The sequence below is a fragment of the Nesoenas mayeri genome (genome assembly GCF_963082525.1).
Source record: "Nesoenas mayeri genome assembly, chromosome: 6".
Taxonomy (NCBI): Eukaryota; Metazoa; Chordata; class Aves; order Columbiformes; family Columbidae; genus Nesoenas; species Nesoenas mayeri.
Window position 1 is genome coordinate 38,470,595 of NC_137545.1, and position 21,095 is coordinate 38,491,689.

Genomic DNA, 21,095 nt, shown 5'->3' on the forward strand with positions numbered 1-21,095 from the left:
AAGCGTTATTAACCAACTGTGTTAATTAAGCTAGAAGTATGACATTCCAATATTTTTGAGGATCTCAGTCAGCTGCTCTGCCTTTGGCTTTAATTTTTTCCCAAAATATCTTTAATGCAAAATAATTCATCTCCAAATATGAGCCTTACTCATTCTGAATGCATGAAATATTTAGACGGGATTCTAGCAAAACGTCCTACTGCCAACATTCACTTGATGCTATTGTAATTAACACGTTCATTTTAGACTTAATATAGTGCTGTATGTGCTCTGATAGAAATACAGGAGATCATGGCATAGATCCAGACAAAACATCCTGTTGTTACGAGTCAGAGAAGCTTTTAAAGCCAAGGGAAGTTTGTAACTTACTTTTCTGACACCATCTTCCAGCGTAGCCCTCGGTGCAGGAGCACACGTTGGGCCGAACACAGCGACCACCATTCTTACAAGGGGGGACGCAGACAGCTGCGGAAAGGAAAAGAGAAGTTTTGTGCCATGAAATTGCACAGGAGATCAGTGTTGTTTAGATGGAGGCTCTTTATTTAGATGCCTGTGTTGGGACACCAGACTACGGAGGCTTTTTCTTTAGTTGGGATGGAGAAGGTGTCTCTCCAACGGGTGATTTGGGCAGATGCTGGAGCTCCTGATTCTCTCTTGGAAAGAATGTGGGACATGACTCGCAGTGCAGTCAAGTGGTTGGAATGTCCCTCATAATCTCTTAGGTTTTAGCTGTAGCTAAAGGGCTTCTTCAAGAGCTTCTGCCCTTGAAACAGAGATCAGTGTTTGATATTTGCTGACTTTGTTTTGGCACTATTACTTCACCCTTTCTCAAAGAAGCAGGAGGAAGGTCTTTTCTTAAGCATCCATCTACTCTCTGCTCATATCACTTCCATATCCCACGAATGTAGATATTTATTTTCAAGTTTCAGTTCTATCTAAACCATAATACTTAAGGATAAAAGTTGCAAATGATCTGGATGTTGAAAAGTACCTTCCAGGTTGAACGTCAAGAGAAAGATCATCAAATTACAGAGTCTGTATAATTTTCACTCTCTCCATGCCCAGCATCACAAAAACAAAGAGCTTCCAGCAAGCTCCATTTGCAATTAGATTTTTGCATGTGAATCATTCACTTGCAAAAATAAGAGAAAAAAGGGAGAGAGCAAGAGAACAGAACTTTAATATTGAAATAGCTCAGGTTTGGTAATACAAGTGTATTTCAATTCCCAGATTCAGGAGGGGTTATTAGAGCCATGCTCAAAAAACTGAAAAGCAAGTGGTATAAGCACAGGGATCTTCCAGCTATTCAAATGCTGAACATAAGGGATTCTAAATCAGGTCCTGCTCTATTTGATCAGATCCTTGAGCAGGGATCTGAAGAAGTCCTGTATAAGTCTCCCATCCACTAGACTCTAGGATGGTCAAGTAGGTGATTTTTTGAGCCCCATTGGAAGATAAATTACCATCTATGACTCTAAAACACGGTATAGTACACACTATAGAGTATGCAAAATGAACAAGGTAGAGACATGCTTTAACATTTAACTGAATAGTTGCTAATTAGTGATATCACCGACTTCGGGTAGCTGGAGATTAATTGTTTAGTTATCATTAATGCCATCGTAAGTAAGTGCTTACTCCTTCACAGTACCATTAAGAACAATACAATGTGGATTTACAACAGGCTCTAACATCAAAGGAGCACACAGGGAGTTTTGACAAGGAAAATCTGTGGATATACTTCATGTGGGGGCAGATAATAATAGGCTGCTGTTTATATTTTTAGCCTGGATCCTTTATCAAGATGATAAATAGAATCTTCTTACCGCTCTGGCACTGTGGCCCATAGAAGCCATAAGGACATGTACACACATTTGGCTGTACACAGACTCCTCCATTCAAGCACACAGGATTGCACACAGCTGTATGTGAATACAAGAGAACTCTATGAATCTCTTATAATTTTGAATTTTTTAGAGTAGATGCTCTTTTGCTGCTGCACATGTCATTAGAATAAACATTCCTAGTAATATTGTGATGAATTTCACACAGTCCTTACTGGTCAGTTGTGCTGTCACATTTTTTTTCATTGTCGACACAGTGGGAGCATTTCAGTGGTGTTTTCATATAGCTTGGGGGATGAAATAAAATACAACTTAATGGTCCATTTCTGATGTCCTCCTTTGATTTGCACAGTTCATTTGTTTCTGCTCTAGCATCCGCACCAAACATGATTCCAAGGTAGTAAAATGTAGTCACAGCCTGGATAACCTGGAGATGAGGTATTAACCATTTGCTGCTGTGTCTGAGTTCTGCCGAGCATCGTGGCATTTCCCTCAAGTTGAATATATATATTAAATAAATATATTTAAATCCCAGTTCCCACAACATATTGGCTCATGCATCACTAACAAAACCACTGGCTGAGCTCCCTTTGCCTCTGTATTTATCTGTTATTACTGTAGATGATATAACAGGGATTCGGAATTAAAAGCTGTACAGCGTATTTCTATGCGGCAAGTACCTGGCTGTTGAAATAAAAAGGGCATTAGAATTGCAAATTAGTTTAGGTGGGAAGTCACTGTGTGAAGAATAAGGAATCTGATAAAGTTTTCATTGTGAAGCAGAGTGACACTTTAAAAGAGTCTTTTTCCTTTATTCCTTTTGTCTTTCAGTATCTTATAAAATAGCCCATTAAAAAAATTAAATACATTTAAGCTTAAATAAATTAAGGGTCACTAAAATGTTTCCAGCGAACTAAAGGGGAAATAAAATGTCAATTTGGAAAGAGAAAAAAGTGAAATTGTAGTCTAGATGAGAGGCTTTTCTGACTAAACAGCAATCACTTATGAAGTCAAAATAGACTGAATTCATTGCTAATAGTGAATTTGGATTAGTTGCCTCATTGTCCCAGCTAATTCACAGATACTCAGTCTGTCAGTGTTTCTATTTCTGTTGGTAAAGTCCCTTTATTTCTATATCTGTGCTTTCCAGAGACTCTGATCATATCACTTGAGGCAGGAAACACCAACAGTATCCGCAAAATACTCTGTGTAGTGCACACAAAACTGTGCCAAAGAGGTGAGCCTGACAGTCCTTCATCTAAGGAATTATCAAACAAATCCTGCTGCTGTTCTTCTGGCTTGGAATTTACTGCTGCTGCTTGTCCTCCTCTTGGAATAATTCAGGTTAAAGCCACCCCAAAATCAATGCACAGAACTCAAGGAGAGTAATCTCTGGCAGGAAAAACAGGAGATAGTGTGAACCAGAATAGCTAGCGGCAATCCCAGTCGTTTACCAGGGATCTTAGCTAGGTTAATTTATGTGTCCTCAATAGCTCTGTCATTTCAACACTTAGAGGAAGAGCAATCTCAGGGAGATGGAGGTTAAAATGACATCTCTCACCTTCCAGAAAAGGTAATGTAAGCTGAAGGTGTCTCAGCCATTTAATATTCACTATGGCAGAGGCAGACTGCCTCTGTAGCCTTGAGGTTTGGCACTGATGAAGGTACTCCTCGTTCTCGCGCCTTTTAATATTTCACGATTTTGCATGCCTTGTCCCGGGTGAGTGCTGTAGCTGCTGTGCCTTCCGAGGAAAAATGTACTCCAGCTTTTAGTGCTTAGGCCCTGAGAGGAAGGTCTGAGCTGTACCTATTCAAACCAGCGTTCAAAACTATGAGTCCTGACTAGAAATAGGTACCTAGTTCCAATCCTCACCATGTCATTTTGCACTGATGGGTGGAGGTGGCTTTTCCCTGAGCATGCACACTTCTCTGCAGGTGCTCTGCACGTGTGAAATGCTGGAGCAGCGCTGTGTTTAACACTGGGGGGTGAACGGGAACATTCTCCTTGCAAAATACCTTTTTTTCTGTTTCGAAGCCACAAGCCATCTCCTGGAATGGCCAAACTGAATGCAAGAACTGGACCACAAGAATCAAGGTGGTCAATCTCAGCTTCTGATACCTTACTCTTTTACATTCACTTTTCTTCCTTAGACTATGCAGTATTAGAAGTGCGTGTGTAGTTGCTAACTTAGCACCAGAAGACACATTTTTTTGCTTATGTTCTTGTCCTAACTTAAACTGGCCTCCTCTTCCTGTCTCCATAAACTGTACTTTTAAGCTCAGATTTGATGGTATCACCAAAATCCAAATCCTTCTTCTTTCTTCCCTACCTTGAGAGAAATGTGTGGGGGTAAAAGCAATGACAACTGGTAGCTGCACAGACAACGGGCAGTACAGAGGGTCGTGTTGCCCTTATCTCTGCCACTGCAAGTGTGGGGCAGGATTCATCCTTCGAGCTCTCCATGAGGCCAACAAAGCACGTAGTTCTGTCCATAGCAGCCAAGACTGTAAATCAACATATCTCCAGACTCTTCAGTGATTCTCATTTGTACAATCAACCAAGCATCTAGAAAGGTTGTAACTTCTGAAATGGTAAGTAGCTTTATTTTTGTGGTTTTTGTGCATGCTGAGAAGAAACTCTAGAATCATGCAAGCTTAAAAATGCTGCAAAAAGGTTTTGTTTGTGGATGTCTTCAGTGTGACCCTGAGATGTCTATAAGCATCTAAACTTAGGAATACTTTTGTAAACTCAATGCCTTCCGAGGTTCTGCCGTTTACTAAGTCTCCTGTTCTTGTATTTGAATTCTTTAAGCAATCCCCACTCCCACTGCTGAATTGCGGGAATCACGTGAATTTCAGGCTGCAAAATAAGCGAACTCCATCATTTCTACCCACTCACCTGTGTCACAAGAAGGGCTGCTCCATCCACTGCTGCACCTGCACTCATCGGGTGACACGCAGACTCCGCCGTTGTGACAGTGCCTGTTACACACCACTGGAAAACACCCAAAGGATGAAATCTCTTATCGCTGACACTCACAGATCCTAAAGCTGCTCTCTTAGAGCAAACAACTAATGGGATCAGTCCAAGAGGTAAACTCAGGGATCAGTCTGTCATGTTCCTTGGTTTTCTTTATCCTACCTGTTCATCCCAGCTCTTGCATCTAAAATTCTTTTAAGTATTCGAGCTACCCTTGGTCAGAGAGAAAATTACGTTCCCTTCAAGGACAACTTGATATTTAAATAAGCAACAAGGACTGTAATAATGAAACTGCAGATTTTTCACCATTCAGCTCATATAAAAGGGTTTGAAGGCTGATTTTTCCCCAGATGTTCTATATATTGAACCTCTTTTTTAACTTGTAATGCACAATAACATGACTCCTAATAGGTATGGGGTTTTTTTGTGTTCTCAAAACCAGTATTACGTAATTCACTCACACAACCTTGAATTTCATAAATGCTACTATAAATAACATGGAGGTTTTTACTTCTTTGTTTGTTTAGACAGTAGTGATTTTATGTAGAAAATGTTGATATAGATGTGCATATTTTCACATAATGCAACTATGCTGCAGGTAAATCTATGCTCTCAAATACTTTAGCTACCACATTTCTTCAACAGATTGGATTTCCTTTCTGTATTCAATCACCATTTTAAGGGGAAATATAGAAAAATAATAAAGCTTTTTTTTTTCTCTTCTAGTTTTCTACAAATTCAACCATGTGATGAGGAGAAAAGCCTGAATGAATTCATACATACTTGTTTCACATCGAGGGCCAACAAATCCATAAGCACAAGAACAAGTATTTTGAGACAGGCAAGTCCCTCCATGCTCACATGGTGGATCACACTGCACTGCAGGAATAAAACATAAGTAAAGAAAGCACAGTTCAAATAATACATTCTGTATGGTTATAAGCACGCTTTGTTACTACTTTTCCCATATCATTTTATTAATCCAACAAGTAATTTAGCTACTGAGGGAAAAATTTGGCTCCTGCAGGATAAACGTGGGTATCACATCAGTAATACAGCACTGACTAATTCTGCAAGGGAATGAACATAACAATGTTGTTTAACTTTTGAAGTTAACATTTTTAAGCATGTATTTTTGAAGTCCAGGTGTGGATCCAGGACAAATGTGTTGATAATACTGCAGACTTGGCCCATCCTGCACAAATTTGCCTTGTGGATGTTCAGTAAACCTTGACATGTGTCAGACGTTACTCTCGAGCAGAGATGAAGGGTTTCTTCTCTGTAGGAAAGAGTTGTGTGGGAATTTGTCAGCAAAATGACAAACATTTAAGCAACATTTTAAATGTTTAATAAGTAGTGTGAGGTCTGCAGCAGACAAAGCAGCAAGTTAAATAATGATTTTTTGACATATTGCAATATGCCGTGTCATTCTGCGGGAGAAAAGAGGATGAGCAGGTGTAATGCATAAAGCTGGAGACTAATGCAGCTCCTGAAACAGGCTATTTGCTGAAAACACTTGTTTTTTAAAATGTTGATCATTACGAGCCTGATGGCTTCATTGTGCAGGAAGCCTGACAGGTTTAACCTCTAAAATCTAACAAGTATTTAAGGTAGAAACCTGACAACTGATTTTGTGGGCTCTTCTATTTGTAGCCTTCTAATAAGAGAGAGTTTTGTGTGCCAGACGTGGGAGAGGAGGAGGAGGCCACTGAAGGTGGAAGATGACCAGGGACACTTGCTCTGAGAAGCGCTACGTGCCGGAGCAGAAAAAGATGAGTGTGACAGGTGGGTCTCGCTTACGCCTTTGGATAAAAAAGCCTCCGCACATAACAGAATGAAAAATATCCTTCCTTGTGCTTGGGAAGTGAATATAGAGAAAAATGTTGCACTTTGGCACACTTTACTGGCAGAGCTTTGTCTTTGATAATGAAGCTAAGCAAGGTTATTCCAAGGAAAATGCAAAATGAAGCTAAAGAGATCTGAAACAAAGCATCTTTCATTTTAAGTATTGTTACAAGCAAAAAAAAAAACCAACCCATAATATACCAAGTTCTTTCTTTCTTAAAACTGGCAATTGGAGTGTGTAATTGGAAAGCCAGATGAAGGACAAATACTTGTGGCACCAAAAGAATTAAACAAAGCTCATGCACTGAAGGCCTCCTCACCTCCTGTGATCCCACCAAGCCATTGCATAGCAACTTTGTCCATCCAACTTTGCTACCACACATTTTCCAATTGCAGTTAAAAAGACAAGCTCCAAGAAAGTGCCTTTAAATAAACCATTTTGACACAAATAACCGTAAATAAATATATTCTGTATTAGATCTGCTCTTCAGGTGCTTCAGTATTTACATTTTCTGTTACCATACAGCTCAGTTTTAACTGCAAAATTTTCAATGCTGCATTGAAGCAACTTCAGGATTTGACATGCCTGAGAACAGAAAGCTTGCTAGATACAGTTTAGATCCATACTATACATGCTGAGAATGCCATTAAGCTAAATTTAGTTTTGATTTGTGTCTAGAAGGTTTAGGCATTTGCAATTCAGAATGTTTTGCTGAGATTTCAAGTGTACATCTGGGAGGAAGAAAAAAGAATTGAAAAAAAAAATGACATTGTCTGGACAACTAAATAGATTTGATTTAGACCCATTTAAGCCGTTGGTGTTAAGCTTTCCCGAAGTTGTTCTAATTCGGGCAGTGGTAGCGGCTGATGGAGCAGGTCAGAGCGCGGGCAGCTCGGGGTCTGGTGCTATTAAGACGAACAGCAGGTACAACCTGTGATGAAAGGGAACGTGGAAGAAAGGGAAAGAAATGGAAGCTGTTTTCAAAGAATCTGTATTTATAAGGCACCACTTGCATTTGGGGGCTCACACTAGATCGTACTGTAGTCAGTGGCAGATGTAGGGCTCGGAAGGGAGGGTGTCAATCCATCTGATACACACACGTCAATCTGACCCATCTCCGTTCTTCTGGGCTTGGGCACGCACAGGACTCGCTTACAAAGGGATTTCTTTGCAATTAGAAATTAACAGTGGGTAGAACTGGGTAATATGCTTTGCATGGAGATAGGGAAACACAAAACCTAGGCAAAATGTACCGCCTTTTTTTTGAAGTCCATGCAATGTGATTGCCTTTCCTGTCGGATGAAGCATAAAGCCTCCAGGTGCATAAGTGCTGTGCCAAGCACAGTGACATTCAAACATATTAGACTTGATTTCAGAGTTTTTTGTATGTACCACTTAATGTGTCCATTTGAATAGAGTACTTTCCATCTGGCCTTTACACATTTCAAGATGCATCTGAGCTGTCAGAAAAGAACATGGTATTTTGGATATTAAAACATTTAGCTCCTATGGTGACATTTAATAGTAAAATGTTTGAAACTATTCTATAACTGGTGAATAGCAAAAGATAAAAACTGAACCACTGGCTGCAATGTGAGAGAGTAATATTCACCTAAAAGACATTTTCCTCCGTAATAGAAATATACTGTTTGTGTCAAATTCTTTTCTGAAACTTCTATCTTTCATCTTCTGGAATGAATATTTTTTTCCATAAACATTTGCTAAATTGTATCAAGATATTGCAGTGTTTTTATACTAAGAGGTTTTGGACGGTATAAAATAACAGTAAAGAGGAAAACATTGCTGCAAATGGTCCAACTTGCTGTCAAATGCATGTATTTTCATGTTCATGATTTAAAATCTGGAGGTGAAAATGGAGAAGTCCATTATTGTTTTCTTTGAAAGGGCTTTTTGGGAAATATCCCAAAACTCCTTCTTTTCCATTAAAACGAGATCATACACTTTTTATAAGTTTCTCTACGATAACTTTGGGAGTACTCAGGATTACCAGATGCTGTGTTATTTCCTCCAATTTCAGTAGCTTAATCAGCAAATCGCTTCCAGGACAGAGTTATTGCTGAACATTTCAACATCAGGTGAACTCCTTGTGCCTTCTGGTGTGTGCAGGTAAAGAAAGGCTCAAGGTACGAGAGTGTTACCTGCTGTTCCACTTGGAAATCTGAAAGCCAGTCAGGTCATTACAGACTTCATTGGAAGGAGAGTAATGTACCTTTTTTGCATGCTGTCATTGTACATTGTTTATTTTCTTCCAGAGATGCATTAATCTGCTTTCCTAAATATACAGATGAAGTTTGAATACGGGTAGCACAAGAGACAGGAAAAGAAAGCTACCAGGTAATTGGTTTTCCTTTTGAAAAGTTGTGGCCTGAAACCTTTCTTTTGCATGTAAGATATGCAGATAAAGGAAATAAAGCATAGGGTTAAAGCATGTATTATTGCAATTAAAATAACTTATATGCATATTAAAATAGTCCAGCAGTCCCGGAGCGCAGTTATGAAGTAAATACCCATTATATCAGATGGAAAGTTAGCAAGATTAACTTGACTGAATAAATTGGGAATACAAATGCAGACAAGTGTTCTAGTTAGGTTGTACTAATGGATTTTGGTTTGCAAAATGTCACCTGAGTGCTCATCTGCAGTCAAAAAAGCAAGTAAAGTGTTAGGAATTGTTAAGAAATGATCAGAACACAAAATACCAGACTTCATTATGGTCTGTATCCATGGTGAGCTGCATCTTAAATACTGTGTTTAGTTCTGACCCCCCAGCTAGGAAAAGGTATAGAACAAGTGGAAAAGATGAAGAAAAAGGTAACAAGGGTAACCAAAGCCGTAGAAGAGTTTTTGTACAAAGAAGTAAATAGATTCAGCCTTTGGAAAAGACATGATGTGGTAGAGCTTTTTGGCTATAAAAGTGTTACAACAGATGAATGTTGCCTACCCTTTTCTTTTTCTTTTCACCTACTTTCATTCAGCTGTGTAATCTGAGGTCATTGTACTTTCCCAGCTACTTGGTCTTTCCTGTTATTTTGAAAACTATTTGGTTTGAACAGTGGCTTTGTAACATCAAGGCAATGCTGTGTTTTTAACTCTTGAGCAGAAAGCATGGCAGACACCATTCTAGACTTCCTTTTCCCTCAGAAAATACTGTGCAAAACTTTAAAAATAGAGTTTTACTGACTTAAGTTTTTTAAGAAAATGACCTGCTTCTAAAGCAGCGTGACTTGATCCTCCATAGGAATTCTGTGGACTTTTATGACTTCTAAAAGACTAGAAAGATATTACTTCAGAACTATCACCTAATCCACAATAGTCTTAAATAGTTGTCTCTGTTTTATGGAACTGAGTCTTTGACTTTCAATCATACAATTTTAGCAACCAGACACTCCCTATCAAATGAAATTGGGGTTAGAGAAACAAAAACAAGGACGACTGAGAATTTGGCTGAAATTCTTATTTTTCTTCAGTGATCAGGTCTAGGTCTCTCAGAAGGAAGCACAACAACGGTGCTCAGAGCAGTATCTTATTTAACTTCAGCTCTGTTATGGAAAGGAAAGGACATGTTCTACTTTCGGGCACCTCAGGGAGCTCAAGAAACACAACAGCTGCTCTCAGACGGTGCCATATGCACAGTCCCTGGTGAATAAACTGAGCCCAGGGAAAAGGCAGCATTTGTTTCCTTGTCCAGTGGATACAGAGTCTTTCAAAGTGCAGGGGGAACGGAGGCAGGACGACAAATAATCGCTCTAAGGTGACTAATGGCGCTAAAGAAGTATTTCAGAGTATTGGCCTCAAATGTTACGAAGTGCTGCCTTACGTATGTCACTCATGATACGCCAGACAAAATATCAAAAATACTCTGAAAACAATCCTGTTTGGACTAATTATGTATTATTAAAGTACTGGTTTTTTATTCAATTGGCATACTGAGATGAAAAGTGCAAAGCTCTTGAAGCGTGATGACACTTCTGCAGTGGCTTTGGCAGGTGGCAGGTGCTGTCCCCTAAAACTGCTGGGAGTGTACCATTGTAATGAAGTTCTTTTATGGTGTCTACCCCTGAAAAAGACACTCAGAGTGGAAATTATGCATTTAGCATCCTCCCTCAGCATCAGAGGAACTCTTGGCTAAGTTGACTCCATAAAGGCCATTGAGCATCTTCTGCCAGAGGTGCTCTATGCGTGGGAATCCAGTGGCCTACAGGAGGCCTTATTTCTCCTGCTTATTTTTTATTATTATGTAGGTGATGTTGGCTATCTTCAAAATGCTCCTCTGACATGATGTTTGCCTGCGTAGCAGACTAGTCTTAGTGTTCAGCCACTAATAAAGGGTAATAGTGCCTTTGTGCAGGAAGGTGAAGAGCTCTACAACCGAGAACCTGGCTGGGTGTAGGAAAGGGTGTGGGAATGGTGAGTAGAGCCTTGAGGAACTACTTCATCTCAGCTCATCTGCGGAGTAACTATCCACAAGTAAAATTAAGAATCTGCAAGGCTTATTATGTGAAAGCAAGACGGGTAAAAGCAAGGTCCTACTTTTTACAGGTGATGAAGTTGTTGGTAGTGAAGGGAGTGATCCAAATGGAAATTGCTAAGAGCATCTGCATATATCTCACTTCAGATGACTGAATATAAGCCAAACACACCGACATGTAGCTGTGTTCTTCCAAAAGAAGCTAGGAGGATGGACCTGGTGATCCCTAGAGGTCTTTCCAGCCTGGACTGTGATTCCCAGAGTCTTTGATTCCCAAAGCAGGACAGAGCAGAGGGAGGGGACTTCCAATGACATCCTAACAGGGAGACAGAGGGGCTTGTCCAAAGGGATAAGAATATTACAGAACTGAAATTTGGTATGATTTATATTAGAAGAGAAATTAATTTTCAGCCTGCTGCTTGTTTTTTCCCTACTGGTCCTCAAAGCCTGATTTTGAACTGCACAACTGGAAAAAAAATCTACATTCTGTCACAAGATAAATATCACTTGGTAATACATTTATTATCTTAGAGTATTTTCAGACACTCTATTAAACAAAGGTCACATTCCCTCAAGCTCCACAGGTATTAAAACTTGCTACAGATGGGCTATTCCTTTTATCTCGATGAATTTTGATATCAAATAGGATGGTGATAATATTGATAGTGTCTGAGGTTGTTGATATTTTGCTCACTTGCCACGGATGTTCCATCAAAGCCGAAATATTTTGCAGGTGCTGATCTTCTCTAAGCTTTGATCACTTGTTCAGTTTTGCTGCCCCCAGTTCTTAGAAGGCACTTCTGTTTGGAAGGAAGTTGGTACGATCTTTCAGCTTCATCTGTCAGGACAAATCAGCTGCATCTGACATGGGGAGAGATGTCACCATTGGGAGGTGCAATGGGTGCTCCTCACCCTTGGCCACGGGGCTGGGGTTGGAGCGGGAGTGGGGAGCAAATGGGCTGGTTATCGAGTCTGGTGACACAGCCAGTGACAAGAGACAAAGAAAGGATGTTTGTGTATTGTGTCATCAAGACCTGAGACAGAATGATGTTGGTAATAAAGTATTTCATCCTAAGGACCCTCCAGAAAGGTTTTCAGTAATATCAGTAATTGAAGAAAGCATTTTGTCTTGTGAGACAGTAAAATGCAGAGGTAGATTTATGCTTTAAGGACTATACTGATGGGCATACTAAATATACTTAGACACAAAGCAGCCGTATGCCTATATTAATAAATATTCATATGTACATTGATCTGGTCTTTGAGGAGAGGCTGTTCTGTTGTCCAGCTTGCTTTGGGCTTCTCCATTCTAGGAGCTACTTTGGCCTTTTCTACCTCCAGGTATAAAACCAGGATCAAACACAGAGACTTTCGTGTCAAATAATCTTCTGTCCTTTAGAAGGAGCATTTCAGAAATGTGCAAACAAGCAAAAATTATAACATCCGAGATTATAGTGACCCTTTCTTATGGATTTTGTAATATATCTTCAGAACTGCTGTGAGCTCAAGAGGGTTGCAGTGTTGCCGGGGGCTTTACAGCCGAAACCCCCCTACAAAGGGGTAAGAAACTGCACATGAAAGATAATGAAATAAATGATGCAAACACTTTTGCTTTGTGTAGTGAAAGGCCAATTAAGATATCAACTTACCAGAGGAATTTCAACAAAAAGCATAATTAATGACAGGTAAGTCAGGGAATTCATTGTTTTGAAAAATGTGCATAATGCTATTGTTTTACTGAGCTATTCTAAGCTACTAAATAAGTCAATATATTGTGAAAACCCTTCTGGCACTATGCATTTCAGATGACAAGTTCAGTTTTGTATTTAAGATATGAGGTAGATATTTAAAAGTTATTTTTAAGGTAGTAGAACAATTAGTTTTTCCTGGAATATGTGTTGCATAGACAAATGGAGACAATTTTACCATTTCCCACAGAAGTTTTATATGTGTTCAAATGTAATGACTTTGGTAGCATGAATCTGGCCTTAAGCAAGGGTAAGTGAGATCACAATCTGTCCCTGGTTTCAATAGATTAGATATTATCAAATAAATATGTCATTTTTGTAAGCAGAAAGAGCTCCTTCAAAGCTACAGAATGTTTGTCTGTTATTTTGAAATATAATTGGCTTTGAAAGCCAGAATGATCCCAGCTGGAAAATTTATAATAAAAAATAATTTTGGTTTGGACAGTTATTACATTTGAAGTCATAGAAGAATTTGAAAGAGGCTTTTCCCCCTTACCTTCACAGATAATTCCATCTCCACTGTATCCACTGGGACAAGACCCGCATTTAGATCCTCCATCTTCGCCCGGCTCGCACTGCACACCGGTAAAACATTCTGTATCGGCGCAGACAGCTTTCTGGTGCGTCCCACCGCTGGTTTTCGGCAGTTCCACGCGACCCATTGCTATGTGGAATGACTTTCTGGCTGGGGGAGCAGACCCTGGTGGGACACCAGACCCTGGTGGGACCTGAGCGCCTGGGGGAGCTGCACCGAGGGAAGGTCCTATTGAATGGGAAGGGGAGGTGAGACGTGTTGCCAAAGGAGATGCTCCCGGCTGCTCCGTTGGGAAATCTGTGGCTGGTTTAGTGTTTGACACTGTGGCTCGACCGGGCCATTTTCTGGGGGAATAGCGGTGCTTGGGATGAGGTTGCTGAACAACACGTGGCCTTGCAAAGAATGAACTTGCATTCATGTTGCGATGAGAAGAGACCATTGGGGTTGTGCCTGGTTTGTGTGGTTTGGCAGAGAGAGGGGTGTGGGTTGTCACACCGGAACTTGTCACTCGGAGCTCCGGCTCCTCGTGCAAAATGAAACTCTGGGTATCGCTTCTTTTTTCAAGAAAAGATTGTTTCTCAGGTTCTGTGGACTCCATAGCAGGTTTTTTTGCTGACAGTATCCGAGCTTGGAAAGTCTCCTTTTTCATTGTAAGGGATGAAGTGTTTTTGACCGGCGGGTTTCTTTCCAAAAAGTATGTAGTTTCTTGTCGTGGAATTTGCGTTTGGGAAAGAAGGGAATATGTGTTTCTTGATGTCTTTAAAGCATCTTCCCGATGAGAGCCTCTAGCATCTTCGGTATTTCTTCCAGCAATATGCACATAGCTTTGGGAAGATCTTGAAACTAGGGCAGAAGGAAGATATACATTAGTCAGATTTTCTGATTTAGAGTTTAAAGGAATCGCAGTGAACATTTAGTTTATGAGCAAGTAGCAGAACATCGATGCTAGAAATAAGAGAGTTAAGCTGTCGTTATATGCATGACATGGTGCACCCTGCAGTTCTTGACCACCTGAGATAATATTTGTTTCTTAATAACTATCAACACTACAACAGTGTGCTGGGAAATCTTGTAGACATGGGGTGTCAAACTCATTGTCACTGGGGGCCACATCAGCCTTGCGGTGGCCTTCAAAGGGCCGAATGTAATTTTAGGACCATATAAATGTAGGAGTAGTTACAGTTATACTGTCCTAAAATTACATTTGGCCCTCTGAAGGCCACCGCAAGGCTGATGTGGCCCCCAGTGACAATGAGTTTGACTTCTCTGTCCTAGGCAGTACATAAGGCAAAGAGTTCACATTTAAGCTCTTGCAGCCTAGAAGTAAGACGAGACATTGCAATTTGGGACAGACGGATGGAAAAATAATCAAATACAAGATGATCCTTGGCGAAAATAACCAAATGTTAAGATGGTCCTTGGCGAGATCATGTCCTAGAGATACTCTAGTCCCATTGCACCAGTGTATAACTATGTGATGCTTTTGTAGTCCTTATGGCAAAGGAAGGCTTCAGGAAGGTGCTTAAAGGAAACAAGAGGGGCAGCGTGTAGGAGAAACTGCTGGTTTGTAACTGTCGCCCACTTGTTCCAAAGCCAACCATCTCTTGGGCTGTGTGAGGAGGGTGATGGATGGGGAGAGGGTAGTCTGTGAAGGGCTTTCAAAGTGGAGACAAGTAGTTTGAATCAATACTTTCAGGAAGATTAATGGCCATCTGCTGACTCTGATGAATGGAAGAAGCTATTTTTAACTGGTTCTGGCATACTTACTCCATAGGAAACAGAATACATTGGATCCTGAACAAAAAAACCCCACTTGATTCTAGGGTTAAGCCCATGCGAGGGTGTATCTCTGCCTTGTAAATATAAATATTAATCACTTTCTTAAAACTCCTATTGATGTAGAAATTAGCCGTAGTTAGCAAGGAAAGAGATTAAGGTGCTTGGAAAAGGTCAAAATGAAAGTTAGAGTGTTGACTTGATGTAGGCAAATCCTAGCCTCCAAATTTGTATTTATTTGACTGCTAAACAGTGTCATTCTGCTGGTGGCTGATGAGTTTTTATTGCCCTGAAGCATAATGTTTTGGAGATTTACAGTGGTACTGGATCAAGTTATGGACATCAGTAGGTAAATACACGCTATTTAGTAAAGCAGTAGGTAAATACATGGATTTTACTGTCCAAAGTAATCCTGATGAATGATGAGTTACACAGAATGTAAGAAAAGAGATGGTGAAGCAGGGAGGACATCAGCAAAAAGAGCATGAGAGGATAGGAGAAGTCAAAGGATTTTTAAAAATTAATGAGAGAAAGATGAAAGAAATATCCCTGTAGAAAATGATCAGTATTAAATGATCATTGCTACCTTCAGAAAATTCGATTCAGGGACCAGAAATTGAAAGGAATGATGGTCAAGGGCTGAATGACCTCTGTGACGAATTTCCAAAATAAGCCCTGGCTGTAGCTTTGAGCTCCTTCCACCATGTCGTAATTAAATGAGCTTTACTCCTAGCTAGATTTTGGTAACTAGTAAGGAGATGAGACTGACTGCCTGAGAAAAGGAAATCTTTTATTCCTTTATCAGGTGATACCGGTGATATACTCATCCTGCAAATAAGCTTCATCCTTCCCTGTAAGGGAGAACACACTGTTCTTGGAGTGTGTCTATGACAATACAGTTTTTACATCTCAAGTGACACCAGTGACACATTTTAGTTGTATGTTCATTATGACTTATACTGGTCAAAGTCCCTCATCCACTTTACAGTCCACCAAACTATGTTGGCGTTGTTCAGGTGTAGTGACTTCAGTGTCCTCTCAGCTTTCATTATTTCAGATTTTTATTTATAGTGATACTGTGCAATTTAGTTAGGATTAGAATATGCTAGATTTTTTTCTGGAATACCTGAAAATTTCTTTCTGCAGTTTTCCAGATATCTAACCAAGCTAAAACAAAGTAGTATACCAAAAGATTGCAGACTCAGTTGTCTGTAGTCAGCAGCTTTCTCAAATCTTGTATTACTTCAATTCATTTTCCTTGCAGTCGATCAATATCTTCAAATGTATAACCCATTATCAATGCAGAAGTGTGATTGCATGACTCTGGTTTTCTCTGTGATGCCACTGTATGATTACATATTGGACTGGATGAAAATAACAAGAAAACGACAAGGGGAAGTGCTCAAGGTTATGTGACGGTACAAAAATACATTTTCACTACCTGTCAGTATTTCTGCCTGTACTAAAGGGGAAATGTGCAGCAGAGGAACGACCGAGTTTATTTTTCACGGAGGTAGATAAGAGCCTGAGAACCTGCTGCTTTGCAGGAGCTCCATTTGTATGGATGGAGTTACAGCACTGTGAGCACAGCGTAGTGTGGGGACGGATCAGACCCCGAGGAGATCGGTTCCTCTGCTGTCTAGACTAGAACAAGGGTGACAGAGGCCAGATTTGGGAGGTAGAAGCTCAACCTCCATCATCCAACCCTGCATCAGGACACTTTCCATCCACGCAAGTGCCCCACATGAGAACCCCCCAAACCCTTTGGTTTGCCCGTGTTTCAGGCACCTTGTGCTGCTCACACTGAGCTCATAAACCAGAATCATCGTAAATAGCCTCTGGTTCCTGCTTGCCAAGGCCATCATGGTGTTGTTAAGGCACAGCAAATTCTGATTCTCACCTGAATTGCATTTTATAGTGAACTACTGGATATCTGTAGTTGAAGAGGATCGTGTTCATTCTGAAGGTAATAAAATGACTATATAAGCTAGTGAAAACAGCAGTTCACAAATAGAGCAGACACTCGACAGTCTCTTAAACCCAGGGTGAGGTAGCAACACCCTGAAACATAGAAAAGAAGTCTGGTATCTTGTCTCTCTTCTGAGTTTCTGGGGTTTTTTTCTTGTTTGTTTGTTTGTTTGTTTTCGCCCCAAATATTTCTATTCCCAGAGAAGCAGCACACATATCATGCTCGGCCTGGGACAGGCTGGACTAGGTTGGTTCACCCAGGTCTTTGCTGGCTTATGCATCTCTACACCTTTCCATCTATTAGAGTTAGAAAATGAGGTTTTTTGGTTGTTTTTTTATTATTATTATTTTTTTTAATGAAAGTGTAGCTTTTCCATATAATCACGTGAGGGTGATACTACAAGCATGGCCTTGTAATCTCGGATGCTGCTATCTCAAAGCTGATAAAATGCCCCAAACCAGTCTGCTCTTCAGGTGGAGCCTGGCTCCTTCTCCTTAGCAAGATCATCCTCTGCGGTCTCTTCTGCCTGTCGGTTCAGAAGATTATGGGCACCTTTAATTCCGATCAGGTTACAACTATTTCAGAATTCCGTGAATAGCTTAAGAATTCATCTCATTATTAACACAATTCAATAAATTTACAATTTGTGTAGTTTTAGAGCTATTAACATTTAGTAGTACATGCTGTGTAGCACATTCCTCATTCAGAAGAATGTCGACAGAGGAATGCTCTTCTGACATATTACACTATGTGGGTCATCATTTAAAATTTGAAACATCTACCAGCACATAAATCTTATTTAAAATGTCAAGAGAGAATAGAAAAATTACACTGGTCTAAGAAGTCTTGTACCAGAGTAGTAGGGATCATGCCTTGTCTCTCTACTTTTCCACATCCACTTTTTTTTCTGTATTTAGTTGGTGAGAAAGGGGAAATGGAACAGCTGTCAATAGGAAGCTCTAGGGAAATTCTGTTTTTCCAGCAATTCCTAATCTGCTGTTTTATTTGATTAAGTTCTGGCATAACTTTCTTTTCTAGTTGGAGTGTGTTTAATTCCTAAGTCTTCTGTTAAGCCATCCAAGCATACCCTAATGTCTTCCTTCTCCCAAATATTCAGAAACACAGCTTTGATTCTCCTTTTCTTCCTATTACATGTCCAGAATTTCCCCACATTCAGATGCTGTCTGAACTTCACTGTCACCAATGTCCCTTCTCTCACAATCAAAAGCAGTAATTCCCAAAATAAATTCCTTAACTCCTTTAAGTGAGGTGCTGCTTCAGCTTCCCAAGTTTTACTTCAATGAGTATTTTTGTAGAAACAAAAGCAGTATAAATACTCAGCGAGATCGGAATTTTATTATAAATGTAGGTAGGAGGTTAAATTTAGAGTTCACTATTGTTTATTTATTCTGTCAAAAATTGAAAAGTCAAGTGTGGTGTTAAGGAGTTTAAGAGCACACAACACGCTGGAAGTGGGTGCAGGCAAAAGTTAATCCCCGCTTTGAAAAATGTGGAAATAGAGGGTATAAGTTTTATAGAAGAGGTGCCCAGATGTGGAATTTGCAAATCAGAATAACAAGTGGATCTCCGTGCCAGCTGCCAGCTGTCAGCTGTGCGTGGGCAGTCTGTCAAAACCTGTGCTCTGGAACCACCGCTTCTGTGGTGGCCAAATTTACTCCCTGAGCTGCATTTCAGCCTGATAGGAAATGAGATTGTATTGCTGACGTTGCTACCTAGTTGGCAGTTGTCTTCCCCTTCTGAGGCTGAGGGAGCCAGGCTTGTTTAGTCTGGAGAAGAGGAGGCTTAGAGGTGAGCTCAGCACTCTCTAGAACTACCTGAAGGGCAGTTGTAGCCAGGTGGGGATTGGTCTCTTCTCCCAGGCAGTCAGCAATAGGACAAGGGGCCATGGGCTTCAACTCTGCCAGGGGAAATTTAGGCTGGATACTAGAAAGCAATTCTTTGCAGAGAGAGTGGTCAGGCATTGGAATGGCTGCCCAGGGAGGTGCTGGACTCACCGTCCCTGGAGGTTTTTAACCTGAAATTGGACATGGCACTTAGTGCCATGATCTAGTCAATGGACTGGAGTTGGACCAAGGGTTGGACCTGATGATCTCTGAGGTCTTTTCCAACTCAGTCGATTCTGTGATTCTGTGTTTCACCTACCAAAATCCTGAGCAATAAGGAATATTCTATAGAGCCTGCATCATTCAGCCACTTCTGGTTATAACTGTTCCTCCACCTCAGACTCTTTTGTTTGTCAGATGTGGCTGCAGCTGCACATTCACAATTCTGTAACACCATTTATAATTTGCAATGCAGATTTGTTTTGTGTGCATGAAATACAAAATCATTCTGCTCCCACGCAGTGGTTTTTGTGGAGGAGAAAACAGGGGATCTTCAGCCAGATCAACCACTGAAGTTTGTTCCAAATCTCCCTGTATTCAGAATAAACGATTCCCACAAATGCAATGGGGTCTGTACTCTGCCATGAAGGAGATCCTTTTCCACTTCTGGGATGCAGAAATCCTATGTGAGCATACAAGAAAACATTACCTCAGGAAGAAGGAGTGTGTTTGATTATGTCACATTAAAGGTCTTTTGTCTTACACATTATTGTGTAGCTTGTTTGCCTCTAGGTTTTCAGAGCAACACGATTGGCATCTCAATTAATTAACTGATGTATTTAAACAAAATGGGCGTTCTGAGATGCTCAGCCAACAAGCAAACAGTTAATGAACACAGAAATGGTATTACCGACTACGTTTCAGAGAACATTTTCAGATGGATCTAAGGTATGTCAAGGAATACACAAAATTACAGATAATCCCTTTCGTACTCAACAAATACCAAAACAATGCCTTAGAAAGATTTTGCTTAGGTATAGCTCTTTCCTTATATGAAATATCTTTCTATTCATAAATCTTTTTCAATAGGAAGCATTGTAATTTAGGGATTAAGAGAAAAAAAAAAAGAATTTAAAAGAGTTGGGGCACTAATACTGCCTTTGTTTATATTCATTTAAGCCAGATTTCTGCATGGACTTCAAATCACCAGCTCCTTTTTGGGTGTCCTGAATAGATAATAGTAGTATTTAGGCTATAAGCTGGATTTCTAAAATGACATTCAAGTCTAGAAGTAATCAAACAGTTTTAAATATGAACCTTATCTTAATAGATGGCACTTTCTTGTAATACATGTGTATCTGCATTCCCAGGATGTAACTATCAGCTTTTGGTTATTACAGTTCTTGAGACAAGGGATCGTATGCAGGCAGAGTGCCAGAAGGGTGCGAGGTGGCCATCAACACAGTAATAAATACAGAAAAATGAGCCTTTGAGGAAAATAAAGCATTTTGCGCACTTGGTTTGCAGAATATGTTTGTTGGGCTTTAAAAAATCATTTTTATGATGTTTTCGGTACATTTTCAATAGTGATTTTAATGTCGGGGTCGCCAGAGACAGTGTTTTTAAAAATATTGTAAGAATTACTGATGGCAAAGATATGAGCACGTTCCTCAAACAGGGAGGTTTTTTTCCCCCTTTATCACTATTTCCCTTTACCGGTATCTTTTTTTTTGGATTATGTATGGAGATATATAAACTAGCTGTGTTTTTCAAACAAACAATGTTTTCTCAAACACCTCTCCTACCTTCCAGTTTATTTGAAGGTCTAATTGAAAAGTTCTCCCCTAGGGGAGGAAAACTCAGCGTATTTGATGTTGTCTCCCCCCTCGCTCCTTTGTGGCCGGATCTATCTGTGCTCCTTGTGTTCCCTGGGTCTAACCCATTCTCTGCTGCTGTTTTTAGAAGTTATTTTCCTCTGAATATCCAGCCAACAAAACAGGAAGGGAAGGAAGAGTGTGGTTGTGTTTCAAAACACCACAGATCACCCCTTTGCAACTGTTTTAT

The 21,095-nt window shown here is 40.1% G+C and overlaps 1 protein-coding gene across 1 annotated transcript in view; it reads right to left on the reverse strand.

Moving 5' to 3' along the window:
• Positions 1 to 21,095, reverse strand: part of LOC308041979 (von Willebrand factor D and EGF domain-containing protein-like) — a gene marked incomplete at its 3' end in the record, with an annotated part of 254,731 nt that overhangs the window by 103,385 nt on the left and 130,251 nt on the right. Inside the window, exons 21-25 of the mRNA XM_080346976.1 lie at positions 13,404 to 14,285; positions 5,608 to 5,703; positions 4,744 to 4,839; positions 1,827 to 1,922; positions 370 to 465 (exon numbers count right to left, since the gene is read on the reverse strand). Of these exons, the coding sequence (XP_080203102.1) occupies positions 370 to 465; positions 1,827 to 1,922; positions 4,744 to 4,839; positions 5,608 to 5,703; positions 13,404 to 14,285 (1,266 nt within the window). The remainder of the gene's footprint in view (positions 1 to 369; positions 466 to 1,826; positions 1,923 to 4,743; positions 4,840 to 5,607; positions 5,704 to 13,403; positions 14,286 to 21,095) is intronic.